Below are 25,891 nucleotides of genomic sequence, written 5' to 3'. Positions count from 1 at the left end.
GTCTCCTTCATTGGCAGGCAGGTTCTTTACCATGGTGGAAATGAGCAGGTCCCTTATTGGCTGCCTGTTTTTCACTGTTCTAGGCTAACATTGGGCTTTCCTGGGCTCAGGCAGTAAACCAATCTGTTTGCAATGCAGGAGACTGGGGTTCAGTCCCTGGCTTGGAAAGATCCCCTAGAGAAGAGAATGGTACCCTAATCCAGAATTCTTACCCGGAAAATTCCATGGGCAGAGGAGCCTGGTGGGCTGCAAAGAGTCAGACAGGACTGAGCAGAGTGCAGCACAACAGGCTACTATTAGAGAGGATAGGAAATAAAAAATATAGCCTCTTTTCCCCAGACTTGATGGCATAATGCGACAGGCGGAGGAGAGAAAGTATAATCATAACACTGAACAAAAAGAAATGTCATCAGAGTGACACAAATGGTGAGATTGTATCACATGGGGTGATCAGGAGTGGCTTCCAGAAAGGGACGTCTGAGGCCAGTCTTGGAGGGAGGCAGGGCCTGATGGCTGGGAGGGCTCAGGGGCAGGGAGACTGCCCTGCTTCGGATTCAGGCATTTCACTTGCTGACTGTAAGACTTGGTGCAAGTCGCTTAATTGTTCTTGCTCTCAAATGCCTTCAGTGTAAAATGGAGCTAGTAAGGTTTCTGTTGTTGTTCAGTAGCCAAGTCATGTCTGACTCTTCGTGACCCCATGAATGCATACCAGGTTTCCCTGTCTTTCACCGTCACCCGGAATTTGCCCAAGTTCATATCCCTTGTTTATTTTGAAAATTAAATTAGGTAATAAATGCAAAGGACCTGTCCCAGAGCAAACACTCGTAAAATGCTCCTGAAATCTTCTGAGTGCAACGATAAAGGAAACTGCTAGAATGAATGATGCTGCTTTTAGAGAAATATTTGGGAAAGAAGAGAAAGAATATGTATAGAGCCCTGGCCAGTACCTATACGTAGGGAGAAGCAAGAGACTGAGGACACATGAGGAGTCAGTAAATGTGAGAGGGGACAAAGAGGTGGGGGTTAGAGGCATGGTGGGGCGGGGCAGCGGGGGGGCATTGTCGAGATACTGAAGTTGAGAAAGACCATGATGCTTGGGTCATCTGGAATTGCAGCAACCATTTGTGGCCACAGGTGAAGACAGTTATGCACAAAAGATGGTAGAAAGAGGAAATGGAAAGACTTGATCCTTGATGACCAAGAGTTAACGGACCAAAACAACCAATCCAGGGACCATCCAATTAGAGACTCTTCCTAACTCTAGACTCTCATTACGTGAGAATAACAACATCTTATTTTCAATCTCCTTCAATTTGAGTCTTCCAGTACTGGCAGCTGAGGATCCCAGTAGATCAGTTCTCCTCCCCAGTCAAGAGAGTAACAAGAACTGTAGACCAGGTGAGAGGCGGGTGGAGGTGGGAGGGACTGGTGTTCATCTAGTATTCACGATACATTCATCTCAGTTATTTCTCCTGAGCATCCACTCTGATTGGTTAATGAGTGCCCTGTTCTGACTGATGAGTATATATCCCTTACTGTGTGTGTATGCCGTATGTTGTGTTGTATAATAAACTTTCATTCATAGTGGCAGGTAAAACTCAGAGCAGCGCTTTCCTCAGTGGAATCCTCTATTTTTATTCTAAGACATTTGAGAATCTTATTGATTTCAAAGTTGCCATTTATTTCTCTTCTAAAATACTTTGGAATGCCAGTGAGATTTGGCTGAAATCTAACAGATTTGTAGGAATGATGCAGCTCCAAAGCTTATGAAAGTGGGGTGAAGCGAGAAAGATGAGAGTACATAATTCTACCTTAGCTGAAAGGGTACTTCATATCTTAAAGTTGCTTGGGATTTTAAGAAACGAGTATTTTAATCACAGTCTGCTACAGATACAAACGTTTAGAAATGCTTTATCAAACTCCTATGTCTCAGTCTAGTCTAACTCGTATCATCTTGTCACAAACAGGTGAGCTGCTTTCATTTCACATCCTGATACCCTGATTTTTATGCCCTTCCAAACCTTCTCTCATGCTGACAGATTCCTGTAATTTTTTTGGTATTTACTCCTTTTTTGAATGTCCTCTGTTGCCCCCCTCCTTCAAGCCAGCGCTTTATACCTTTGCCTACCTAATATCCACTGTTTAAGACCTAGTTTTGTCTTCACTTCCTAAAAAGATCCAGGCTGGGTGTTCTCACTGCATAACACCATTGTAATACTCATCACACTGTACTACAAAAATATTTTTAAAAGACAAGTTATTTAATAAAAGGACAGAAAATAAAGGATCACTTGCAAAAAATAATAGCTGTTATTATCTCTCACTTAGGCCTTTTGAATATTTCAAATATTTTCACACTAATGTCCATTGTAGGGGAGACTGGCTGTGAGCATCAAACCACTTCCCTCACCTCTTTCTCACAGCTGGGCTACAAGTCCCACGTCCGTTGCCGACAAGCGTGACTGTGCGACTGAGTTCTGGTCAGTGTGAAACTGGTAAGAGTGAAACGTGCCATTTCTGGGCCTGACCTGTGGCTCTCTCCTGACCCGTCTCGTTCTCTCTTTGCCCTGTTGCCATCTGAATGCTGACGGCCGTGGTGACCTTGGAAGCCACCCAGTCTAGTCTGCAGAGCTTTGCTCAGCCTGGTGACCTGAGTGGCCACGTGGAGCAGAGTCCTCACAGTTCGCCCCTCCAGATTCCTATAAGTGCCCATTGGACTTCATAGGAGTGAGAGATAAACTTATATCGGGTTATGCCATGAGACTGGGTGGTGCATTTTTTGAAGTATTTTAACAAATGTTTTCATTTTGGCTGTGCCAAGCCTTTGTTGCCATGTGGGCTTTCTCTGGTTGGGGTTAGCGGGTTACTCTCTAGCTGCGGCGTGTGGGCTTCACGCTGTGGCGGGCTGTCTTGTGGGCACAGGCCCTAGAGTGTACAGGCGTCAGTGGTAGCACCCCATGGGCTCAGTCATGGTGGTGAATGCGCTTAGTCGATCCCGGGCATGTGGAGTCTTCCTGGACCAGGGATGGAACTGTGGCCCTCTCATCTGCAGGTGGATTCCTAACCACTGGACCACCAGGAAAGCCCAGTGGCTCATTTTTCAAATATTACCTTAACATTGTCAAAATACTATCTTGAAGAATAGATACTATAAGAATCATTTTAAAATTCTTTCATGTCTAAATCTTGCTTAGAAGGGTTTGGAAGAAGCCTGGGAACTAAGTTACTTCCCCAAGGAAAAGAATGCATCAGGACCTGTCTGCATTGGCCAATATTTTAATTTAAATCTGGGGAGTGTCACTTGGCATGGCCACTGTGGAAATGGTATGAAGGTGCCTCAGAAAATTTTAAAACAGGACAACCGTATGATCAGCAGTTCCACTCCGGAGTAATCATCTGAAGAAAATTAAAACATTGATTTGAAAAGATATATGTACCCCAACGTATGTATGTACAGTGTGTGTGTGTGTGTGTGTATGTGTGTGTGTGTGTTTTATATATATATATATATATATATAATGGAATAATACTCTGGTATTAAAAAATAATGAAATCTGCCATTTGCAACCACATGGGTAGACCTGGAGGGTATTATGCTTAGTAAAATAAGTCAGAGGAAAACAGCTACTGTAATTTCTCTTTTATATGTGGAATCTAAAAAACTGAAACAAATGAATATAAAGAGAAATAAACTCATAGATGCAGAGAACAAACTAGTGGTTACCAGCCGGGAGGGGCAAGATAGGGAAAGGTGATTAAGAGGCATAAACTACTATGTATAAAATAAATAATATACAAAGGTGTAATGTACAGCACAGGGAATGTAAAGAATATTCTATAATAACTTTAAATGTGGTATAATCTATTAAAGCATCAAGTCATTATGTCATACACCTGAAACTATATTGTAAATCAACTATAACTCAAAAACAGATGGAATGAGATAATCAGTCAATCAAATCAATCAATCATTCTGGGCATGCTTATTCCAGAAAGCTGAGCCAAAGATTTAATTCTTGATATATTGAGCATCTCTGTGTGTGAGGTGGTGCATGACAGAAAAAAAATCACATTAAAAGATTGAGGCCTCAGCGGCCACAGAAGTCAGAAAGACAGACAGACAGATAATAAACATGGGAATTCTCGAAGGCACAATTTCTTTATGTATTAGCTATTCCAAACTTTCTTTGTCATGGTGCACAAGTTCAGTCGTCGAGAGGTCAAGTTGCTTTCCCCGCGTTTCGGCTTGCCCATCCGCCACCAGGGAAGTTAGGGAACAAGTCAGGGCAGCCCATGAAGAGTCCCAGACTTCCGCAGTTCCAGACTGGGAAGTGAAGGAGTCACCGAAAAGGTCGGATGGCTTGGAGGGGACTAAATGAAGTCTTTAGGAGCAAGCCACACGAAGATCTGCTGGAGGAGTGAATGAGACAGAGCCAAGACTGGGAAATGCTGAGGGAGGAGGTGAGGGTCTCTCAGGACAGGAGAATCAGCACAGGCACGTCGTGGTGGAAACGAGAGGAATGGGAACTTGCAAGGACCTCGTTTCCTGCCTGTTTGGAGATGAAATGTGTAGTGCCTGCTGGAACAAAATAGGGCTACACGGCAGGATGAGCCAGACCTTTCCCAGGATCCTGCTTGATTTGACAGCTGGGGTGGAGTCTCTAAAGTCAGGTGGACATAATTGAACATTGGAACAAAGCAGTCATCCTTCATCAGCCTGTAATGACTGCAGTCTTCTAATCTTACCTACAGCCAGCTGGATCACTTGAGGAGCACAGCTTTTCTGAAGCTATCCTAATAAGCCAGAGAAAGCAATGCACATGTGTTTCAACATCACTGAGATTAACTACCACCTACTGTCTTCTAGTTAAGTTATAATTTCTCAGTCCAGGTGAGAGAGTGTTCATCCTTGAGGTGCTCAAAACTTAAACCTTTGAGACATGACAGACTGGAACATATTTCAGAAATAAATTGGCCATGAGGCTGGCTCTTTCTCCTTCCCAGATGGGCATGGGTAGCTGCCAACTCTCCTGAGAAGGCTGACTACCATGTTTATGCACTTATGCCTGGCAGTGGACGAGTCATTCGGGTAGTTTTATCTTATGACTTCCATCCTCCTGATGCTTATGGGCCAAGGGGGGGATAAAATATTCTTATCTACCTAATAGCAGCTGGATCACTTGAGGAACACAGAGCTTTTCTGTGCATGCAGAATACATCTCAGGACCAGAGAGTAAGAAGTCCTCAGTGACAACATCTAATCAAGTGTAAAGCAGTGAAAACAGCAAACCAGAAGTTTAATGGCTTTCTATATTTACACATTTGTTCATTTTTACCCTTCCTTTTTTTTTTTTTTAAACTTTCTGATTGAAATATAGTTTTTTTTTTTTCTGAATTAGGAACTCTTTCTTGATTGAAGTATAGTTGACTTACAATGTTGTATCAGTTTCAGGTGTACAGAAAAGTGGTTCAGTTACATATATACATGAATCTATTCTTTCAGGGAGGAGGCAATGGCACCCCACTCTAGTACTCTTGCCTGGAAAATCCCGTGGAAGGAGGAGCCTATAGGCTGCAGTCCATAGCGTCGCTATGAGTCAGACATGACTGAGCGACTTCACTTTCATTCATTGGAGAAGGAGATGGCAACCCACTCCAGTGTTCTTGCCTGGAGAATCCCAGGGATGGAGGAGCCTGGTGGGCTGCCATCTATGGGGTCGCACAGAGTCGGACACGACTGAAGCGACTTAGCAGCAGCATTCTCTTTCAGATTCTTTTCCATTATAGGTTATTATAAGGCATTGAGTAGTTTCTTGTGCTACACTGTAGGTCCTTGTTGTTTATCTATTTTCCATATAGGAGTATGTATGTACTAATTCCAAACTTCTAATTTATCCCCCCCCCCCCCCAACTACATTTCCCCTCTGGTGATCATAGGTTTGTTTTTTATGTCTATGAGTCTATTTCTGTTTTGTAAATAAGTTCATTTGTATCATCATTTTTAGATTTCACATATAAGTGATATTATATGATATTTGTCTTTCTCTCACTTAGCCTCACTTAGTACGATCATATGTAGGCATATTTGTTCATTCATTTAGCCAACAAACACATTTGTTGATTTGTTGTCCATGGCTTCCTTCTTGCCATAAAGCAGAGATGAGTAGTTGGGACAGGAACTGCGTGCCCCAAAGAGCTGAAAATATTATCTGGCCTATTTCAGAGAAGGTTTGCCAACCCCTGGTCTACAGGGAAATACAGATGCAAAACAATTACTTACAAAAAGGGAAATGATGAATAAGTTAGGGGGCTATGGGGTGGATAGGACAGGATCTGACCTTGTGAAAGAAAAGAGAAAGGTCTCCCTGAAGAAGACAATGCTTAAAACAAGATCTGCATGAAATTAAAAGATGTGTGCTACTTGGAAGAAAAGCTATGGCAAACCTAGACAGTGTATTACAAAGCAGAGATAACACTTCGATGACAAAGATCCATATCGTCAAACCCATGGTTTTTCTAGTAGCTATGTACAGATGTGAGATTTGGACCATAAAGAAGGCTGAACACCAAAGATTTGATGCTTTTGAATTGTGGTGCTGGAGGAGACTCTTGAGAGTCCCTTGGACAGCAAAGAGATCAAACTAGTCCATCCTAAAGGAAATCAACCCTGAATATTCATTGGAACAACTGATACGGAAGCTGAAACTCCAATATTTTGGCCACTTGATTAGAAGAGCCAACTCACGGGAAAAGACCCTGATGCTGGGCAAGACTGAGGGAAGGAGGTGAAAGGGGGTGACAGAGGGTGAGGTGGTTGGATGGCCTCACTGGCTCAATGGACATGAGTTTGAGAAAATTCCAGGAGATAATGAAGGACAGGGAAGCCTGGCGTGCTGCACTCCATGGGGTCACAAAGAATCAGACATGACTGAGTGACTGAACAAAAAGTCAGTAGGATTTAACAAGGTGCAGTGTTCCCAGCAGGAGGAAGAGCCTGGGAACTGTGGGGAGGGACGGGGGTAGGGTAGTGGGCTGGCAGGGACTAGCGAGGGGCAGGTCAGTTCTAAAGGGGGAATGTCATCCACTTTGTCCATCATCAGTATTCCAGTGCCTAGAAGGTCATCTGATACGAAGTAGGTATCCAATAAATATTTGATGAATAAATGGATGAAACAGCTTCGGAGATTGTACAGAGCTTGTAAAAAGAGTTTAGGATCACAGGTTTGATCCTAAGGGAAGCCATTGATGAGTTTTAACCAAATGCTGGCTTAAAATCTGATCTGATATCTGTTTTCATAAGAGCCCCTGCAAAGCCATGTATGTGATTGGATCTTCAGGGAACCCCAACATTCAGTGATTCACAGTGATTCATGGTTGTGTGGTTGGTAATTCTGAGAAAGACAGCTTATGATATCACTTATATGGAGAATCTTTTTTAAAAAATCATACAAATGAACTTATTTATAAAACAGAGACTCCCAGAGAACAGACATATGGCTAACAGGGGGTGTATGTGGGGGGAAGGATGGCAGGGAGGGATAGTCTAGGAGTTTGGGATTGACTGTACACATTGCTATTTAAAATAGATAACCAGCAAGGACCTTTCTGTACTGCACAGGGAACTCTACTCAGTATTCTGTACTAATCTAAATGGGAAAAGAATTTGAAAAAATAGATACAGGTGTATATACGTATACACACACACACACATAACAGCTGAATCATTTTGCTGGACACCTGAAACTAACACAGCATTGTTAATCAACTACACTCCAATATAAAATTAAAAAGTCTTTCTTGTATCCACTGAGGAAGAATATTTGATGAAGCAAACTCATTCTGTTGATTCTGGAAGTTGGAACCTATGACCAAAACTCAAAAGGAAAGTGTCTCCTAAGCTACCTAGAGTGAATTCACACCAGAGACAAGCTTTGCCGCACAAGTGAGGTGTGCCCTGTAGCATTCCTTTCTCTGGCCAGGCAGCTGGTGACTCATAGGTGAGCTGAAACGAGGGTGGGGCTCCAGAGGCACACAATATGTGGTTCTGAGTCACTTGGCTGAGCTCAGGGAACTGAACTTGAAGTATAAACAATGGCTTTTCTCTTTGAATCAAATGGAAACACTTTCTTCTTGGCCTTTGATTATGCTGAATTACCACCTCTGAACCCCAACCAAAACTTCTCATTCCCTGAAGGTGGACCAAACGGTGCCTGCCATTGAGTAATCTGAAGAAGCAGAAAGCCCCCCTACCAAGAAAGAAAGTTGCCCAGGATCCCACCAGTCTCCCTTTCCTCTGTGTTTATCAGGATTTGGCTCATGGTTTCACAGACCTATTCTCCTTACCTCCCTCTGCCCGTCACCCTATAAAATCCCTTACATTTTATGCACGTCTAGAACAGTCTAGGTTCAGTTAATCTATAACCTGGCTCATTCTCTGCTTGCCTTTGAAGATAGAATGTGTCCTTAAAGAGGCACTGCTTGAATGCATACAGTTTCTCTGGCTGAAATCTTCAGTTTTCATGGAAGGCAGTGTGCCTTTGATTTTCCATGAAAACCTTTTGCTTCTTGGGAAAGTAGACATAATGTCTCCAACCAACCAATTTCCCAAGAGTATGGCACCACAATGATTTGTTTCTTTGCTTCCAAGAAAACCTGATAGCATCCATGGTCACACCTATAATTATCTGATTAACTTTTTTTTTTTACCAAAAAAAGAAAAATTAAAAGTAACTTCTCCCAGAGCAAGGCTAGTCTTGATTAGTTTTTACCTGTACTCCTGAATCAACCATTTAGAAGTTACAGGCATTTTTTTTTAACCATCATAATTTATGGGCCCTAAGTAATGGGCAGACACAAAGCATGAATCATCTTGATTGGTATAAAGATTGATATAACACTTTAGAAAAGTAAACTGATATTCACGACCTATTTATTTCAGCCACTGAGTCATTATCTCAGGCCACCCTGCGGAGAACTTTTGTATCTTCGCATATAGGCACCTGTTGCAGTGGGCTTGGGAAGAACTGATCAGTGAGAAGCATAGCTCAATGAATGAAATGCCAGCCCCTCTTGCATAAACTTACAAACCAGTCCATCAAACCTTACATCGGTTGTGGGATTTTCCCAGATACCCTCATTATTACATGGTTTGGCAAAAGACCTTCTTGTCAAGGGCTCCAACAGGGTTTGTTTTAGATTCTACACTTTGAGAAACAGTACTGTGTGGAAGTTCTAGAAACTGGCAGTGGACAGGCATCTGTCTTATCCCAGATTGGCTGTTTTGAGATATTGGGCAAGTGAGTCTCAGTTCTGTTCTTTATTGAGAAATATGCTGCTAATACCTATAAAATGAGATAACATGCTTCTCTGAGGTCTGAGATCAATTCTGCTATGAATATTCTAGTGTTTGAGAATATCTGGAGCCTAGTTTCTTTCGGCAGAGAAGGTGATGGCAACCCACTCCAGTACTCTTGCCTGGAAAATCCCTTGGATGGAGGAGCCTGGTAGGCTGCAGTCCATGGGGTCGCTAAGAGTTGGACATGACAGCGATTTCACTTTATTTTTCACTTTCATGCAGTGGAGAAGGAAATGGCAACCCACTCCAGCGTTCTTGCCTGAAGAATCTCAGGGACGGAGGAGCCTGGTGGGCTGCCGTCTAAGGGATTGCAGAGTTGGACACGACTGAAGTGACCTAGCGGTTTCTTTCGGACTGTCAGAGTAGATGACTGGGAAACAGGCCGTGTTGCAAAACATAAGAATCCTTACCACATCATCAATGTCATTGCTTTGGGGAAGTTCAGCAAAGGAACCAAGAAGTGAATTGACTTGCATTTCCATGCTGGGTCTGGAAGCAAGCCTGCATGATGGCACACACTTAAAAATGAAATTGAGGATTCACGAAGGCTCAGAAGAAGGTAATTCTGAGGAACGCACATGCTATCTGCCATAAACATGTAAAGACAAAGGTCAATGATTTTTAAAGAAAGATTCATAGCAAGTTGTGCTATTTGATGTGCCATGTAAAATCACTTTGCTGCCTGGCTATGAAAATCTAAGATAGAAATTCACATTATTCAAGACTTTTACAAAAAAAATTACTACGACTGACCCCCAAAGCTGCTCTTCTAAGTGTAATGACCAAAATAGCACTTCATCTCTTGCTATGAATATATCTACTGAAGACTAGAAGCACTGATTTTTTGTACCTTCCTACCTGTTCTTGTAAGGAATAGTTGATGGAGTTGATGTGCAGAGTATGGGCCTATTATGTGTCCAGTCCTTTGAGACATCCCTGAACTTGGAGGGAAATGTCTAAGATTCTTAGACACTTGAAAAATGTCTGAGGTTCTTGTCCAACTCTTTCCCCTTCATCCATGTGTCTTTGGTCTCATTATTTTTCTGAGCCCAGTTTTTTCCATCCATGAAATGGGTTAATAGACTTCAAAACTTCACAGCATAGTTGTGAGAGTCCAACAAGATCTTGGATATAAGGATCATTACAGCTGATGCTGAAAGTTAAAAGGGGTCAAGCAAGCACTGGTTAAATTTCAAGAAATCATTTTGATTCTTTGCATGCGCTATCATATTTATTTCTTACAAGGAATCCATTGGGCAGACACTATTATTATCCTCATCTTCCAGATGAGGAAACTGAGGCACAGAGATTAAATCACTTTCCCAAGGTCACAAAATGATGATGTGAAGCTGAAATTCAAGCCCAAGCAGTGCAAAGGGGAGGCCCTACTCCCAATCTCTATATGATGGTTCATTTTAAGAGAACAGTAGGGCTGTGAGATGTGGCAACAGTTTATGTGATATGGCATGGGTACATCTAAGTTACTTCAGTCATGCCCAGCTCTTTGTGACTCCATGGACCATAGCCCACCAGGCTCCTCTGTCCATGGAATTCTCCAGGCAAGAGTACTGGAGTGGGTTGTCATGTCCTCCTCCAGGGGAATCTTCCCAACCCAGGGATCAAACCTGCGGCTCTCATGTTTCCTGCATTGGCAGGCAGATTCTTTACTACTAGTGCTGACTGGGAAGCCCTTATGTGATATTAGGGGTCATAATAGCCTCCTATTACTTGCCTTCCATGTGGGTGATTATCTCACTTCCTTGAATCTTGGATCCTTAATGTGAAATTTGAAAGTGATAGGTGAGAATTAACAATATTTCAAAAAGCATAAACATTTGGTGGGATCTTGTGTGTGGCAGCAATCATTAACTCTCAATAAATATTGGTTTCTCTGACATATTTTTTCTAAGATACACAAAGAAGGAGGCTCCCTCCATGTGTCTTTTATTTGAGGAAACAGGAAAAAAGAGGTCTTTACATCTTACATGAGACAAATGCAATTTTGCAGCATCAATTTTGAAGTCAAAGCTAAAGAATTTGCAATAGCAGGTACCACTATGAATCACCAAATACCTTAGTCCCAGGCTGATTACTTTCACAGGTGGGAGGTTTCCAATAAAGTGGACCTTTCCAGAAAGGTCCTCGGTCGAGGTATCAAGAGACTAGAACGATGAGGGTGTCTCACACTGGTGTGACCTCTGAGATAGCTACTTAGCTTTGTTGAACCTCATTCCTCCATATGTAAGAAAGACAGGGCATGGAATGGAATTGTAAGAATTTCTATACTAAGTTCCTTTCCTGTTAGCTGGATTATACTAAAGGAAAAAAAAAAAAAAGAGAGAGAGAAAATGGCTCTTGATCCCTGCAGAATTACAGATGTACAGCAGGGGAGTTCCTCAAGAGGGAGAGTCTCTGCTGAGTCCTTATTTCATCTCTGCTGTGCTGGGCTAAGTCGCTTCAGTCGTGTTTGACTCCTTGTGACCCTACAGACTGTAGCCCTCCAGGCTTCTTTGTCCATGGGATTTCCCAGCAAGGATACTGGATGGGCTTGCTATGCCCTCCTCCAGGGGATCTTCCTGACCCAGTGATCAAACCTGTTGTTTGAAGAACCTGGCGTGTTCTTCACCACTAGTGCCTCCTGGGAAGCCCATCTTCCATCTCACTAGATGTGAATTTACACACCACTCAGTATTTTTGTCCAGAGGTTAAATCTTGCTACAGTGAAAACTACATTATGAAACTCTTTCCAACAAGAGAAATCAAAAGGTGATATAAGCCAAAATTCAATGTAAATTTTGCCTCAAAAGAAAAAAAAAGAGCTAGGGACAAATATTGAAGTTCGGCTAATACTTAGGGGTGGGATGAACTGATTTTACAATTTTCTTTGAAATGCACCAAACATATGGATTGATGGCTGAGTAGAGGGAAGTGCAGACAGGAAAAAGTGTGGTGAAACAAATACAATAAAATGGTCATTGCAGATTCTATGTGGTAGGTATATGAGTATTCACTGCAGAACTCTTTTAATTTTCTGTAAGTTTGAAATTATTCACAAAAAAAAGTTTAAAGAAAAGGCTTTTCTAATTTTTTTTCCTAATGATTAAAAACACAGACCTTGGGGCCAGCCTCCACTAATAGGAGGTTTAATCTTGGGCAAATTTACTGAACTTTTCTATAATATAAAAATGCTTTGCATAATTAAGTTCATAAGCTTCTGAGAATCAAATAAGCTTGTATTTAGAAAATTCCTAGCATAGTGTGATGCAAAATTTGTTAAATTAAACATTAAAAATAATCTCATATACAGGGTCATGAATGGGAAAGCAGGTTATTCTGGTTTTTCTTGGATATGCGATCCTGAGAATGCAGAATTTTTATTAAAACCAGATAATAGGTCTCTATACCCTGAGGTATTAGTCATTTTCCCTCTAATGCAGGCATATTTCATCTTCTATTAAGAGGTAGTAAAATCATCAGGATAAATTAATACTATTTATTTCTTTTTAAATTTCCTTTAAAAAGTTCTGCTTGCTGAAAGCACGTTCTCTAACCCCAGGCTTAGAGTATACCTAATATTTGGATATCAACATAAAAGTATGTAGTGACCTGGTCACACAAAATAATCTAACGATCTACTGATTTTTAAAAAGAGGGAAGTAAACAGTAGTTATGTTCTCCAACAAAGGATAGGAAACCTTTCATTACTAATTAATCACTAATAATTAAATTAGTAATTAATTAATAAGAGGTTAGACACTTCAAAACCTACAAAGTAGACTATGTATGATATGCTGCTGCTGCTGCTGCTGCTGCTGCTAAGTCGCTTCAGTCGTGTCGGACTCTGTGCGACCCCGTGCGACCCTAGAGATGGCAGCCCAGGTTCCCCCGTCCCTGGGATTCTCCAGGCAAGAACACTGGAGTGTGTGCCATTTCCTTCTCCAATGCATGAAAGTGAAAAGTGAAAGTGAAGTTGCTCAGTCACGTCCGACTCCTAGAGATCCCATGGACTGCAGCCCACCAGGCTCCTCCGTCCATGGGATTTTCCAGGCAAGGGGCCTTTTCCATCTTTTAAAGAACCAGAACCAGCAAAGGAAATAAAACAAGCTGAAATCAGGTCTTTAATCACTGTGCAACCATTATTGAGCAACTACTGTGTACTGGCTCTGGTGAGGTTCCGGGGATTCAGCAGTGAGTAAGATGGAAATCTCAGCCAGAGCCTAGCTCCCATTCTAGAACCAGAGGCAGACAAATACAGAGGAAATAAATCTATGTGTGTACGTGCAGATGATATTAAGTACTAAAGAAAACAAGCAGTTAAGGGAGGCAGGAAGCAAGGAGGTTTGCGATTTTGATAGGATTGTGGGTAGCATTTGACTTGAAAGGAGGGAGGTACAGTCATGTGGATTTCTGGCTAAGTACAAATGGGAGAGGATGTGGGGATATCCCTGGGTAGGCAGGTCCTGGGCTCCTGGCTCAAGTGTGACTGGAACACTCCAAGTACCCAGAAAGGGGCAGGAGCTGAGTCATGGATGGATCAGAGTGCCCGTGGTGCCTGTGGTCACTGTAAGGATCTCAGCTTTTACTCTGAGTGAAATGGGGTCCATGGGGAGGATTTGGGCAGAAAAGTGAGCTCTTGATGTCATTTCAACAGGATCATTCTGCTGCTATGTTGAGAGCAGCCTTGCTGATGGTAGTGGATGGGGAGCAAGGGTGGAAGCAGGGTATGAAATTTAAAAGATGTCTATAAGCTTTTTAATCATCTTTCCATTGAGAAGTAGGTTTTTTTTTTTAATTTGTTTGTTTTTGCTTTCAGAAAGACTTCAATTACAGATCTAATACATTTTTACCCAGAGAAAGAGAAAAAATGCAATTGCCATATGACATCACAGAGCATTCTACTTTGTTCTGTCTTCATTTAGAATACCAATGAAAAAAAATACAATGCAATTGAAAAAAATATCTCTACACTTACAAGTGTCTTGCATAATAAAGACAGTCTGCCTCAATCAAAGTAACATCATAACAAATACAATACCATCATCATCGACTTGCTTTCCAAGCACATTCTTAAATTTACTCCTTTACTTTTGGTAAAAATCTAAGTAGGCATTATATGCCTGTTTATTCTCAAAGACTGCGCTTGAACCTGGTGGGCTTGTGACTGCTTCAACAGGTACTCATGAAGCTGACCTCTGAGGCTAGGGTAGAGAAGGCTGTGAGAGTTCTGCTTCACTTATGAGAAAACTCTTGGAGCCCTCCCTGCTGGTGGGGACATATGGGCGATGCAGCCCACAGTCTTGGCTTACCCTGTTTCTCAGCTGTCTCAGACTGCATGGGACATGGGAGTGAGGACTCCATCTTGTAGGCGAATCCTCCAGGCTCAGGTGTTCTAGGTCCCCCAATCAAAGTCCTAGGTAGCAGAGTCCATGATCATAACGAAATGGTTGTTGTTTAGTGTTGCTCTGGTTGGTATGGGTGGTTATTCAGTAGTGGATAACCAGAGAATGGGGAAAAAGGATGAGGCTTCCAAAACGATCAAGGTGAGAGATTTTAGGGGCTGAGACCAGAGAGGTTGCTGTGGGGAGGTGAGGAGTGGTCAGATTCTGGATATTCTATGAAGAGAGGATCATTAATTTGCTGACTCATTCAATGTAAAATGAAAAAGTCACGAATGGTTTCATGTTTTTGGTTTGAGCCACTGGAAGGCTAGAGTTGTGATTTTCTGCAATGGGAAAGACTCCAAAGGAAGTGTGTTTGGGATAGAAGGAGTATCAGGGGCTCAGTTCTGGGCATGTTAAGTTGGAGATGCCTTTGATTCTCCAAGTGAAATATCAAGTAAGCCATTGGAAATGGCATATGTACGCATAATGCGTAAACATGGATAGTGATGTTTGTACAGTGATGGGGCAAGGTTCAATAAGGAGATATTTACAGTTAGGAAAGAGAAGGGGCACAAGGACTGAGCCTTGGGTCACTCCACTGTTTAAAGGTCAAGGAGATGAGTAAAGCCAGGAATAGACACTGCGAAGGAAAAGCTGGTGATATAAGAGGGTCACAACCTGGAAGCCAAGAGAGCAAAGTGCTTGAAGGAGGAGGAATGATTATTTGTGTCAAGTGCTGCTGACAGACCAAGTAAAATAAAGCCACGTCTGGATAAGGGAATTCAAGGCATAAGACTATCATTTACTGAGCATCTGTTACATGCCAGGCATTGTATTGAACATTCTTAAAATAGCAGTAGAAGAGTAAGAGATAGCTGCAGGCTAACTTCCACAGATAAAAGCTACCATTTATTGTCGACTACGCATGTGAGCTAGGGGGCTTCCCTAGTGGCTTAGATGGTAAAGCGTATGTCTGCAATGCAGGAGACCTGGGTTTGATCCCTGGGTTGGGAAGTTCCCCTGGAGAAGGAAATGGCAGCCCACGCCAGTATTCTTGCCTGGAAAATCCCATGGACCGTGGAGCCTGGTAGGTTACCATCCATGAGGTTCCAAAGAGTCAGACATGACTGAGCGACTTCACTTCACACATGTGAGAGTTACTGAGAGCCTTGCATGCACTATCTCATCAAATCTTCAGCATTGCCTTATGAGATATGGATCAGAGACATGAAGCTACCTTTCCGATGAGGCACGGCTAGTAAGGGGCAAACTAGGACTCAAACCCAATTCTAGCTGAGGTCAAAGCTCGTTTTCCTGCTATCATTCTTCCTTAAGTGGTTCCCTGGGAAATCCTGAGGGGTTCTGGGTTGTGAAAAGCCACCAGAAAAGAAATATCTCCCTGGAAAGTTCATTTTTACTCAAGGTTGTAAGGCGGGATATACACATAGTTTTATAGTACAAGAAATATTCAGTTCAGTTCAGTTCAGTTGCTTAGTCGTGTCCAACTCTTTGCGACCCCCAGGGAGGCACGCCAGGACTCCCTGTCCATCACCAACTTCCGGAGTTCACCCAAACTCATGTCCATCGAGTTGGTGATGCCATCCAGCCATCTCATCCTCTGTCGTCCCCTTCTCCTCCTGCCCTCAATCCCTCCCAGCATCAGAGTCTTTTCCAATCAGTCAACTCTTTGCATGAGGTGGCCAAAGTACTGGAGTTTCAGCTTTAGCATCATTCCTTCCAAAGAACACCCAGGACTGATCTCCTTCAGAATGGACTGGTTGGATCTCCTTGCAGTCCAAGGGACTATCAAGGGCCTTCTCCAACACCACAGTTCAAAAGCATCAATCCTTCGGCGCTCAGCTTTCTTCACAGTCCAACTGTCACATCCATACATGACTACAGGAAAAACCATAGCCTTGACTAGACGGACTATTAGGAAAATAGTATTAAAAAGTGGGGTACACAATTTTAATATAAAGTTTTTTAATAGATTAATAACAAGTGGTCTTGTTGAATCACTTTGGCTTCATACTTGTGTGTGTGTGTGTGTGTGTGTGTTTCTCCTTGGTAAATCAATTTATGAATCCCTTTACCCTGTCTTCTCTGGAAAGATGGGTTTGTTGGTTTTTCTGATCGGGGTGTGAGAGTTAAGGTTCTTAACCTGGGAACCCGAGAAAGTCTAGGAACACATGAGCCTTCTACATGGAAAATTCTGCAATACAGAAAATATACCAAAGGATCCTTGACTTCCCAAAGGATAAGCTCTACATGGCAGGGGAAGAACACAGTCAGGTATAACTTGTAGTTGACGGGATAATCATATTTACACATAGCCATTTTCCTGGGCAACTTTTGAAGACCCAGTTATATCATAGCTAGAGAATAATAATGGTCACCAAGATATATGAGTGCACTGTCTAACAAAAAGTTTGTATTCCACTTCCTATGAAGTTTGAGAGAGGAAGATTGAGCAGTAAAATGGTGTCAGTTCTGTGACTTCTTGACACCTAATATTCGAAATCAGGGTCAGCCTGGGAAACCCACTATACATGGTGGAGTCAGAGTTGTTCCTCAGACTTGCACACTCCAGGAATACGTGTTAATATAACAAGTAAAGAAAATTAAGAAGTAAGATACATCTATTGCTTTTAAAAATATATAAAATAAGTCTAAATAAGAAGACCCAGGTTCCCTGAATGACTCTATTTCAGTTCAGTTCAGTCACTCAGTCGTATCTGACTCTTTGCGACCCCATGAATTGCAGCACGCCAGGCCTCCCTGTCCATCACCATCTCCCGGAGTTCACTCAGACTCACGTCCATCAAGTCAGTGATGCCATCCAGCCTTCTCATCTTCTGTTGCCCCTTCTCCTCCTGCCCCCAATCCCTCCCAGCATCAGAGTCTTTTCCAATGAGTCAACTCTTCGCATGAGGTGGCCAAACTACTGGAGTTTCAGCTTTAGCATCATTCCTTCCAAAGAAATCCCAGGGCTGATCTCCTTCAGAATGGACTGGTTGCATCTCCCTGCAGTCCAAGGGACTCTTAAGAGTCTTCTCCAACACCACAGTTCAAAAGCATCAATTCTTCGGCACTCAGCCTTCTTCACAGTCCAACTCTCACATCCATACATGACTATTGGAAAAACCATCGCCTTGACTAGATGGACCTTAGTCGGCAAAGTAATGTCTCTGCTTTTGAATATGCTATCTAGGTTGGTCATAACTTTTCTTCCAAGGAGTAAGCGTCTTTTAATTTCATGGCTGCAGTCACCATCTGCAGTTATTCTGGAGCCCCCCAAAATAAATTCTGACACTGTTTCCACTATTTCCCATCTATTTCCCATGAAGTGATGTGATTTCTGCTTTATTGACTATGCCAAAGCCTTTGACTGTGTGGATCACAATAAACCGTGGAAAATTCTGAAAGAGATGGGAATACCAGACCATCTGACCTGCCTCTTGAGAAATCTGTATGCAGGTCAGGAAGCAACAGTCAGAATTGGACATGGAACAACAGACTGGTTTCAAATAGGAAAAGGAGTACATCAAGGCTATATATTGCACCCTGCTTATTTAACTTCTATGCAGAGTACATCATGAGAAATGCTGGGTTGAAAGAAGCACAAGCTGGAATCAAGATTGCCGGGAGAAATATCAATAACCTCACTCTATTTAGGACCTCTTATTTTTCTCATCCTGTAGCTCAGAGGGACTTCCCTGGTGGCTCAGTGGTAAAGAGTCTGCCTGCAATGCTGGAGATGTGGGAGATGCAGGTTCAATCCCTGGGTCTGAAAGATCCCCTGGAGAAGGAAATGCAACCCACTCTATTATTCTTGCTCTGAAAATCCCATGGATGCAGGAGTCTGGTGGGCTATAGTCCGTGGGGTCACAGAGAATTGGACAGAACTTAGTGACTAAACAATAGTTCAGAGATTACAGGCTTGTGCCTGGTAGCAATGTCTCCTCGAAATCTACACTATTGGCTTTTTGAAGGATTAAATGACAATACTTAAAAATTAGGATATGCTCTTCCCCTCCTCCCCCATCTGGATTTCCAGCTTCTTTTGAAAATCATAAAATCTGTCAACACAACACTGTCCTGAGCTCTTGTTGTTGTTGTTACCTGAGTTGCTTCACTCTACTCGGGTAAACCCGTGCTTTGTTACTGTTGTTTAGTTGCTAAGTCATGATGGACTCTTTGCAACCCCATGGACTGTAACCTGTCAGGCTCCTCTGCACATGGGATTTTCCAAGCAAGAATGCTGGAGTGGGTTGCTCTTTCCTTCTCCAGGGGATCTTGCCAATCCAGATATTGATCCTGTGTCTCCTGCTTGGCAGGCAGGCTCTTTACCGCTGAGCCACCTGGGAAGCCTTATCCCATGCTTGACCACTTTCTATTTCCACCCCAGGCCTTGCCAGCCTGCTGGGTATTTGTCATCTCAACCTCTGCTGTAATCAAACGATCTTCAATGTGTAAAGCTTTTGAGTGAAGCATTATTTAGAGAGAATTGTGATGGATGCAGTAGATTATGGAGAACAGTTTTGAATACTTCTCTGAGCCCTGCTCATAGTGTTTGTTTGTTTCCAAATGTTTAATTTGTGAATGAATGGCCCTATAACTTTCTAACAATAATATGGTGGTGACAACTTCTCACATGAATTTATGGGTTGGCATACTTCAGAATTTTAGTAAAACGTTAGTTCAGGCCAACTAAGAGAGATGACAGTACTTAGTAGGAAGATTAAAACAAGTGTATTTCAAAATAAATGTAGTGGATTCCTTGAAAATAATTAGGTTAACGTCAATCTACTTCTACTTGTGTTTCTAAGGAGAATCATTTTCTAGGAAACTTTAACCAATAGATAAAATTAATTTATAATTGGAAGATATTAAATAGACTTTAAAATATATATTCTTTCAATCAACAAAACAGCTAAACCTGAACACATGCATCCTTCTTTGCCTGCTATTTCTTAGATAAGGCAGCAAGTTACAGACCTCCTCAGGTTGAATAATTACACTTTGGATTTGACAGCCTTCAAATGATTGTGCTTTTGCACTGATGTCATATGAGTTCATTGTGTTTGGTTTTACCAGCCAGACACTCACCTTAAGTCCTTATGCAAAATACAAGATAAAACAAGATAAAAATATAAAGCTCAGGAAAAGGAATCTTTGCCAAAGATTGATGGCAAAACATGTTTCCTCAAATTGAAGGCTTTGAGAATGGTTGTAATAAGACTGTAGAACGATTTTTCTAGGCATTTTAAAGAAATGGAATATCCATGTGTTTACATGTTTATTGTTGTTTAATAAATCACCACCATCCTTAAAACAAATAGCACTTGTTTGCTCAAGAATCTGTAATCTGAGCAGGGCCAGTGGGGACATGGAGAAGGAAATGCAACCCACTCCAGTATTCTTGCCTGGAGAATCCCATGGACTGAGGAGCCTGCGGGGGGCTACAGCCCATGGGGTCACAAAGAGTCGGACACAACTGAAGCAACTTAGCAGCAGTAGGCACAAGTCATCTCTACTCCATGAAGAACAGTTGGAACAGACAGACTCCAGGGCTGGGGCACTCACTTCTAAGACAGCTGACTCACTCAGTCTACCAGCTGGCGCGGCATCTTGCCTGGGTTACTTGGGTTTTTTCTGCTTGGGCTTCTCCTGAGCTGCTTTGGCTTCCTTCAAACATGGTGGTTGGGTTCCAAGAGTGAGTTTGTTCTGTAAGGACTGGGTTCAAGCTGCAAGGCTTTTGGTCAAGCCTCAGTTTGCTTAAGGTGTCCTCAAAGTGAAATGGGCTAAAGCCAGTGACTGAGGATCATGATGGTAAAGACGGCCACACCCACAGCCACAGAGGGGAAAACAGACTCTTGTCTGCCCTACTGCCCTAAGAACCCAGCAGAGTTTCTTCTTTCTGGAACATACTTTTTAAGCATAATTGAGGCTCTCAGTGGAAGCCAATTTCAACTTAGTAACACCTAAATATATCTGAGCAAATAGGTTCTGGATGTTCCTTCCTTCAGAAAGAGCTGTTGGAAAAGGCAGTGGCTGCCCTAATATTTCCTGCTGCTTTTAGGGAAGTGTCGATAAATTCAAAGTTATTTGCAGTCTTGTAGGAGCACTTAGTAACAAATCTTCTGGACTCTGGCTTTTCTTCTTACTTAGGAGTGGTCGTCACCATCTAGCTAAGTCTCTAGCCTCAAACACTAGAGGGTGGTTACAGAACTAAGATAAAGTAGGGACAGAGAGAAGGAATCCCCTGAAGGCATTTCTGCCCTCAGGGTGGGGATGGCTCAGAAGGTGAGTAGGCCAGGGGCCAGTGTTACAGTCATTTTAGGGGCAAAGAGAGTCTTCAGTGGTAATGATCTGAATCGATGCAGTGATGAAGAACTGGTGGGAATTAGCATGATCCCCCTCATGCAAATAATGAGACTTGAATACTTTTTCTTCACATTATGTTGGGAGGGCCAAATAAGGTCATTTGGGTTTGTCAGGAAGATGAGAAAACCCGAATGAACTTTTTGACTGATTGAATAGTCAGCTGGAGGAGGCCAGACCTGAGGGTTTTAGTGGACACATCAAGGCTAGGGTAAGGCCTTATGTTGAGACAGGAACACATTTTGGAGACTATAGCCTATTCACAAAGGACCCATACTCCAGAGCGATTCCCCCTCTCCACCTCTTTCATCCCACTGGACACAAGAATTTAATTCACTGATTCGTGAGCTGGCCTCCAACCAGCCCCACCTGTCCTGTGATCTTAGAACCATCTGACTTTCCCCCCTTCCCCCCAGTTCTCCCGAGTGGGTTCCTTGCCACTCAGCTTCTCATTTTCCATGAGTAAAGCTGCCAGTTTGCCTATGCTAATCTGCTCTGGAGCAGGTGAGGTCACCCTGCTCCTCCTGCGGCTCAGAGCAGAGGGCTGGGCATCCCGTGAGAAGCTGGAGACTGCCTGCTTGTTTTCACAAGTAGCTTGCAGACCCGGCTTGGCTCCCTCTTTGAATAAGCTGACAACATTTCTGGGGTTCCTCCTCCTCCTCCTCCTCCTCCTCCTCCTCAGCACATTCCCCTCAAACACTCTGCCATAGCAGGAGTGAAAACATTTTTTTAAAGCCTCACATGGGAAAACAATTCAAAGTCTGTTTGGTTCCTGTGTGCAGCATATAACAATAAGCCACGCTTTCTGAAGTGTCTTATAAAAAGGAATGCTTATGATGTCAAATTTCAAAGAAAGACTTTGGCCCCAAATCAAGCTGTGAGTTCTGACAAGGCCCCACGGAACACCGAAAAGAAGTCGCCTTTCAAACAGAGAGGCATTCCTCCTCTACCAGGGGAAAATGCCACCAACTCCACATAATCTCAGCAGTGTTTACTTTCACTTCCTTTTTTATTTCTTATGAAGCATGGTGAACGCAGTCTGTTGTGATTTTCTGAGGGACTGAAATTCAGCTCAAGAATTTTAGCCTTTGCAACAGTGCTTCCCAAAACACTTGAGAGAAAACAACTAGTAGGGATGTTTGTATATTAGGAGTTGAAAGCTCTTGGGTCTACATATCTCCTCTCCTGTATAAAGAAGAAATTCCCTCCTTAACCCATATCTAAACTTTTTAGTCGCCAAGCATTTGAAATGAGCCGAAGCAGAGTCCAAACATGGAAAACACTTCCTGCCAAGGACTTTCAATGAGGACAGCTTCAAAGAGCTTTACAGCAAAATATTGAAATGTTCCAATCATTCAGATGAAGGGGGAGAGATCGCCTCTTACCTGGGATTCTTTCACCACCCCGTTCTTCCAGCAGTTTCCCCGGTGACAGTCGGAGGCACTCTGATTATGAAGCGTCCCATTGCAAACTGCACCACCTCCAGGATCAGCCATTTGCGGGAAATCGATGGAAGCCACAGACTCCCTTCCAGAGGCCCTGGGAGAGCTTGAGTTTTGAAGTTGGCGAGGGAATAGGATAAATAAAGCACTTCAGACTGAGCGCTTGGAGGAAAGCTACCAATCAGGCTTTTCCAGAAGAAGAGCAGCAGCCTATCTTTGGGGCAGATCTTTGGAACTAAAAGCAAAGGATTACCTTTACAGTCCTCAAATCAGAATGTGGCCTCCATGGCAACAAAACTGCTCCTGAAACTACAAAGGAGATTGCCAGCTCCTAGCCTGGACTGAGGCAACCGGCAGGCTGCAAAACCTAGTGGCAAATGGTGAGGAGGCTGGCCGGGAGGTGGAGAGTCTTTTAAAGACACACACACACATACCACGGTACAGTCCCCAGGTGTCTCCTACCAAAGACAGTCAGTGTTGAATTGACATTTACCCCCTCCTCGCCCCGCTCCTGCATCTAATTACATTTCTGGTTGTAAACCAAGGTCAAAGTCAACACTTCTTTTTGCTGTAAAAGAATGTTCAGAAGTGGTTGGCAGGGGCTAGAGGGAGGAGAGATAGGAAGTTACTGTTTAATGTCAGAAAAGATGGAAAAAGTTGGGGCATGAATGGTGGTGATGATTGCCATATGAATGTACCCTATGCCACTGAACTATACACTTAAAAGTGGTTAAAATGGTAAATTTGATATCATATATACTTTACCATAATGCAAAAATGGCAAATGAAAACTGTTCAGAACCCACCTCATGTCAAAACCAGTGTCATCAAGAAGTACTAACTGATCCAGAAAGATGTGAGTTCAGTCTCTGGGTCAGGAAGATCCCCTGGAGGAGGGTATGGCAGCCTACCCCAGTAGTCTAGCCTGGAGAATTCCATGAGCAGAGGAGGCTGGCAGGCTACTGTCCATAGTCACAAAGAGTCGGACACGACTGAGTGACTGAACATGCATAACTGCATTACCTTTATTATGTGACCTGGGGAAAGTGGTTTTCTCTCTTTTACCTTAATTTCTCCAGCTATAAAGTTAGATAACGCCTTTTTTGTGGGCTAACCTCTGATGGGGGAGTTTGTTATGAATACAGGTGTTGGAAGCAACATTCTAGCCCTGATAGCTCTGGTTTACTTACCAGTTCTTATTCTCTCAATGCACTAGTCACCAGACAGATCTAAAGGCCTTGTGATGAGACAGATTGTTGGACAGCATTAATCATTTACAGCCTGTTTGAGTCCTCCCAAGCCTGCCCTCATGGTCCTCTTGAATGGAGACTTCTTTAACATCAGGCACTTAGAAAAGAAACGCATTTCTTGGGTCAATGAACACAAACAAGCAAACACAACAAAAAGACAGGAGTAGTCCTGTTGTCAGAGCCTCATGTCCTGGTTCTCAGCTCTTTGGGGCAGGGTTTGTCTCCCCTCCAGGAAGATGTGGCAGACAAAGGAAGTGATCAGAATGCTTCTCCCATCCATGCTTTCGCCTGTGACGGTATCCTTTCCCATAGAGACCTGGGCCAAATGACGGAACTAATACCAGAGCATGTGAAATAGATCGCCAGTGGGAATTTGATGAATGACTCAGGAAACTCAAACCAGAGCCCCGTGATGACCTGGAGAGGTGGGACGGGGTGGGACATGAAAGGGAAGTTCAAGAGGGATGAGACATGCGTATACTTATGGCTGATGCGTGTTGATGGATGGAAGAAACCCATGCAATATTGTAAAGCAATTAATCCTCCAATCATAAGTAAATATATTTTTAAAAGTACTAAGTGTGCCCTCCCTTTCAGGTCTCAGGATCAGAATTTTTATTGCATTTCTCCCAGCCTCTGTCTTCAAAAAGGACTCCTGTCTTCTATGGTTGCTCCACTAAGATTTGGGAGCTAAATCTGTGTTGGCTTATTTCCTTCTAGATTTATATAAAAGAGAGAAGACAAAGGAAGAAGGAGTGCTGGTAACTGCTAGTCGGACTGCCTCACCTTAGAAAGACACATTAAGTACATGGTGTTATTTTAACAGAGCTCTGTTGACCCTACAAAATTATTTCTGAGTGAAGGATTTTGATGTGAAACTTCTGAACCTTAGATGCTTCCACCCTTTCAGATTTTTTCCATCTTCCTCTCCATCCCTGTTCTTTTTGAATTTCCTGTGTTTTCCTTCCCCCATCCTTCTTTCTCCTCTTTTTCTTCACATGTTTCTTTCTTTCTTTTTGACAAGGGTGCGAAAAACACATAGAAAGAAAACATGTCTTTACTCCATTGCATATTCTTGCCTCCTTTGTCAAAGATAAGGTGTCCATATGTGTGTGGATTTATCTCTGGGCTTTCTATTTTGTTCCACTGATCTATATGTCTGTCTTTGTGCCAGTACCATACTGTTTTGATGACTGTGGCTTTGTAGTAGAGCCTGAAGTCAGGCAAGTTGATTCCTCCAGTTCCATTCTTCTTTCTCGAGATTGCTTTGGCTATTCGAGGTTTTTTGTATTTCCATACAAATCTTGAAATTATTTGTTCTAGTTCTGTGAAAAATATGGCTGGTAGCTTGATAGGGATTGCATTGAATTTGTAAATTGCTTTGGGTAGTATACTCATTTTCACTATATTGATTCTTCCGATCCATGAACATGGTATATTTCTCCATCTATTAGTGTCCTCTTTGATTTCTTTCATCAGTGTTTTATAGTTTTCTATATATAGGTCTTTAGTTTCTTTAGGTAGATATATTCCTAAGTATTTTATTGTTTTCGTTGCAATGGTGAATGGAATTGTTTCCTTAATTTCTTTTTCTACTTTCTCATTATTAGTGTATAGGAATGCAAGGGATTTCTGTGTGTTGATTTTATATCCTGCAACTTTACTATATTCATTGATGATCTCTAGTAATTTTCTGGTGGAGTCTTTAGGGTTTTCCATGTAGAGGATCATGTCATCTGCAAACAGAGTTTTACTTCTTCTTTTCCAATTTGGATTCCTTTTATTTCTTTTTCTGCTCTGATTGCTGTGGCCAAAACTTCCAGAACTATGTTGAATAGTAGCGGTGAAAGTGGACATCCTTGTCTTGTTCCTGACTTTAGGGGAAAAGCTTTCAATTTTTCACCATTGAGGATAATGTTTGCTGTGGGTTTGCCATATATAGCTTTTATTATGTTGAGGTATGTTCCTTCTATTCCTGCTTTCTGGAGAGTTTTTTTTTTGTTTGTTTGTTTTTGTTTTTTTTTTTAGTTTTTATTTTTTAAATTTTAAAATCTTTAATTCTTACATGCATTCCCAAAC

General features: G+C 42.4%; 1 protein-coding gene across 1 annotated transcript in view; it reads right to left on the bottom strand.

The window, feature by feature from the left end:
- SPTLC3 (serine palmitoyltransferase long chain base subunit 3) overlaps nt 1-22,934 on the bottom strand; it is a 142,124-nt gene extending 119,190 nt beyond the window's left edge. Inside the window, exon 1 of the mRNA XM_042230421.1 lies at nt 22,506-22,934. Coding sequence (XP_042086355.1) covers nt 22,506-22,616 — 111 coding nt within the window. The 5' untranslated portion in view covers nt 22,617-22,934. The remainder of the gene's footprint in view (nt 1-22,505) is intronic.
- Between the last annotated feature and the right edge of the window lie 2,957 nt (nt 22,935-25,891).

Source organism: Ovis aries, chromosome 13, assembly GCF_016772045.2.
Source record: "Ovis aries strain OAR_USU_Benz2616 breed Rambouillet chromosome 13, ARS-UI_Ramb_v3.0, whole genome shotgun sequence".
In the NCBI taxonomy this organism is placed as follows: Eukaryota; Metazoa; Chordata; class Mammalia; order Artiodactyla; family Bovidae; genus Ovis; species Ovis aries.
This window is presented reverse-complemented; position numbering and strand designations above follow the sequence as displayed.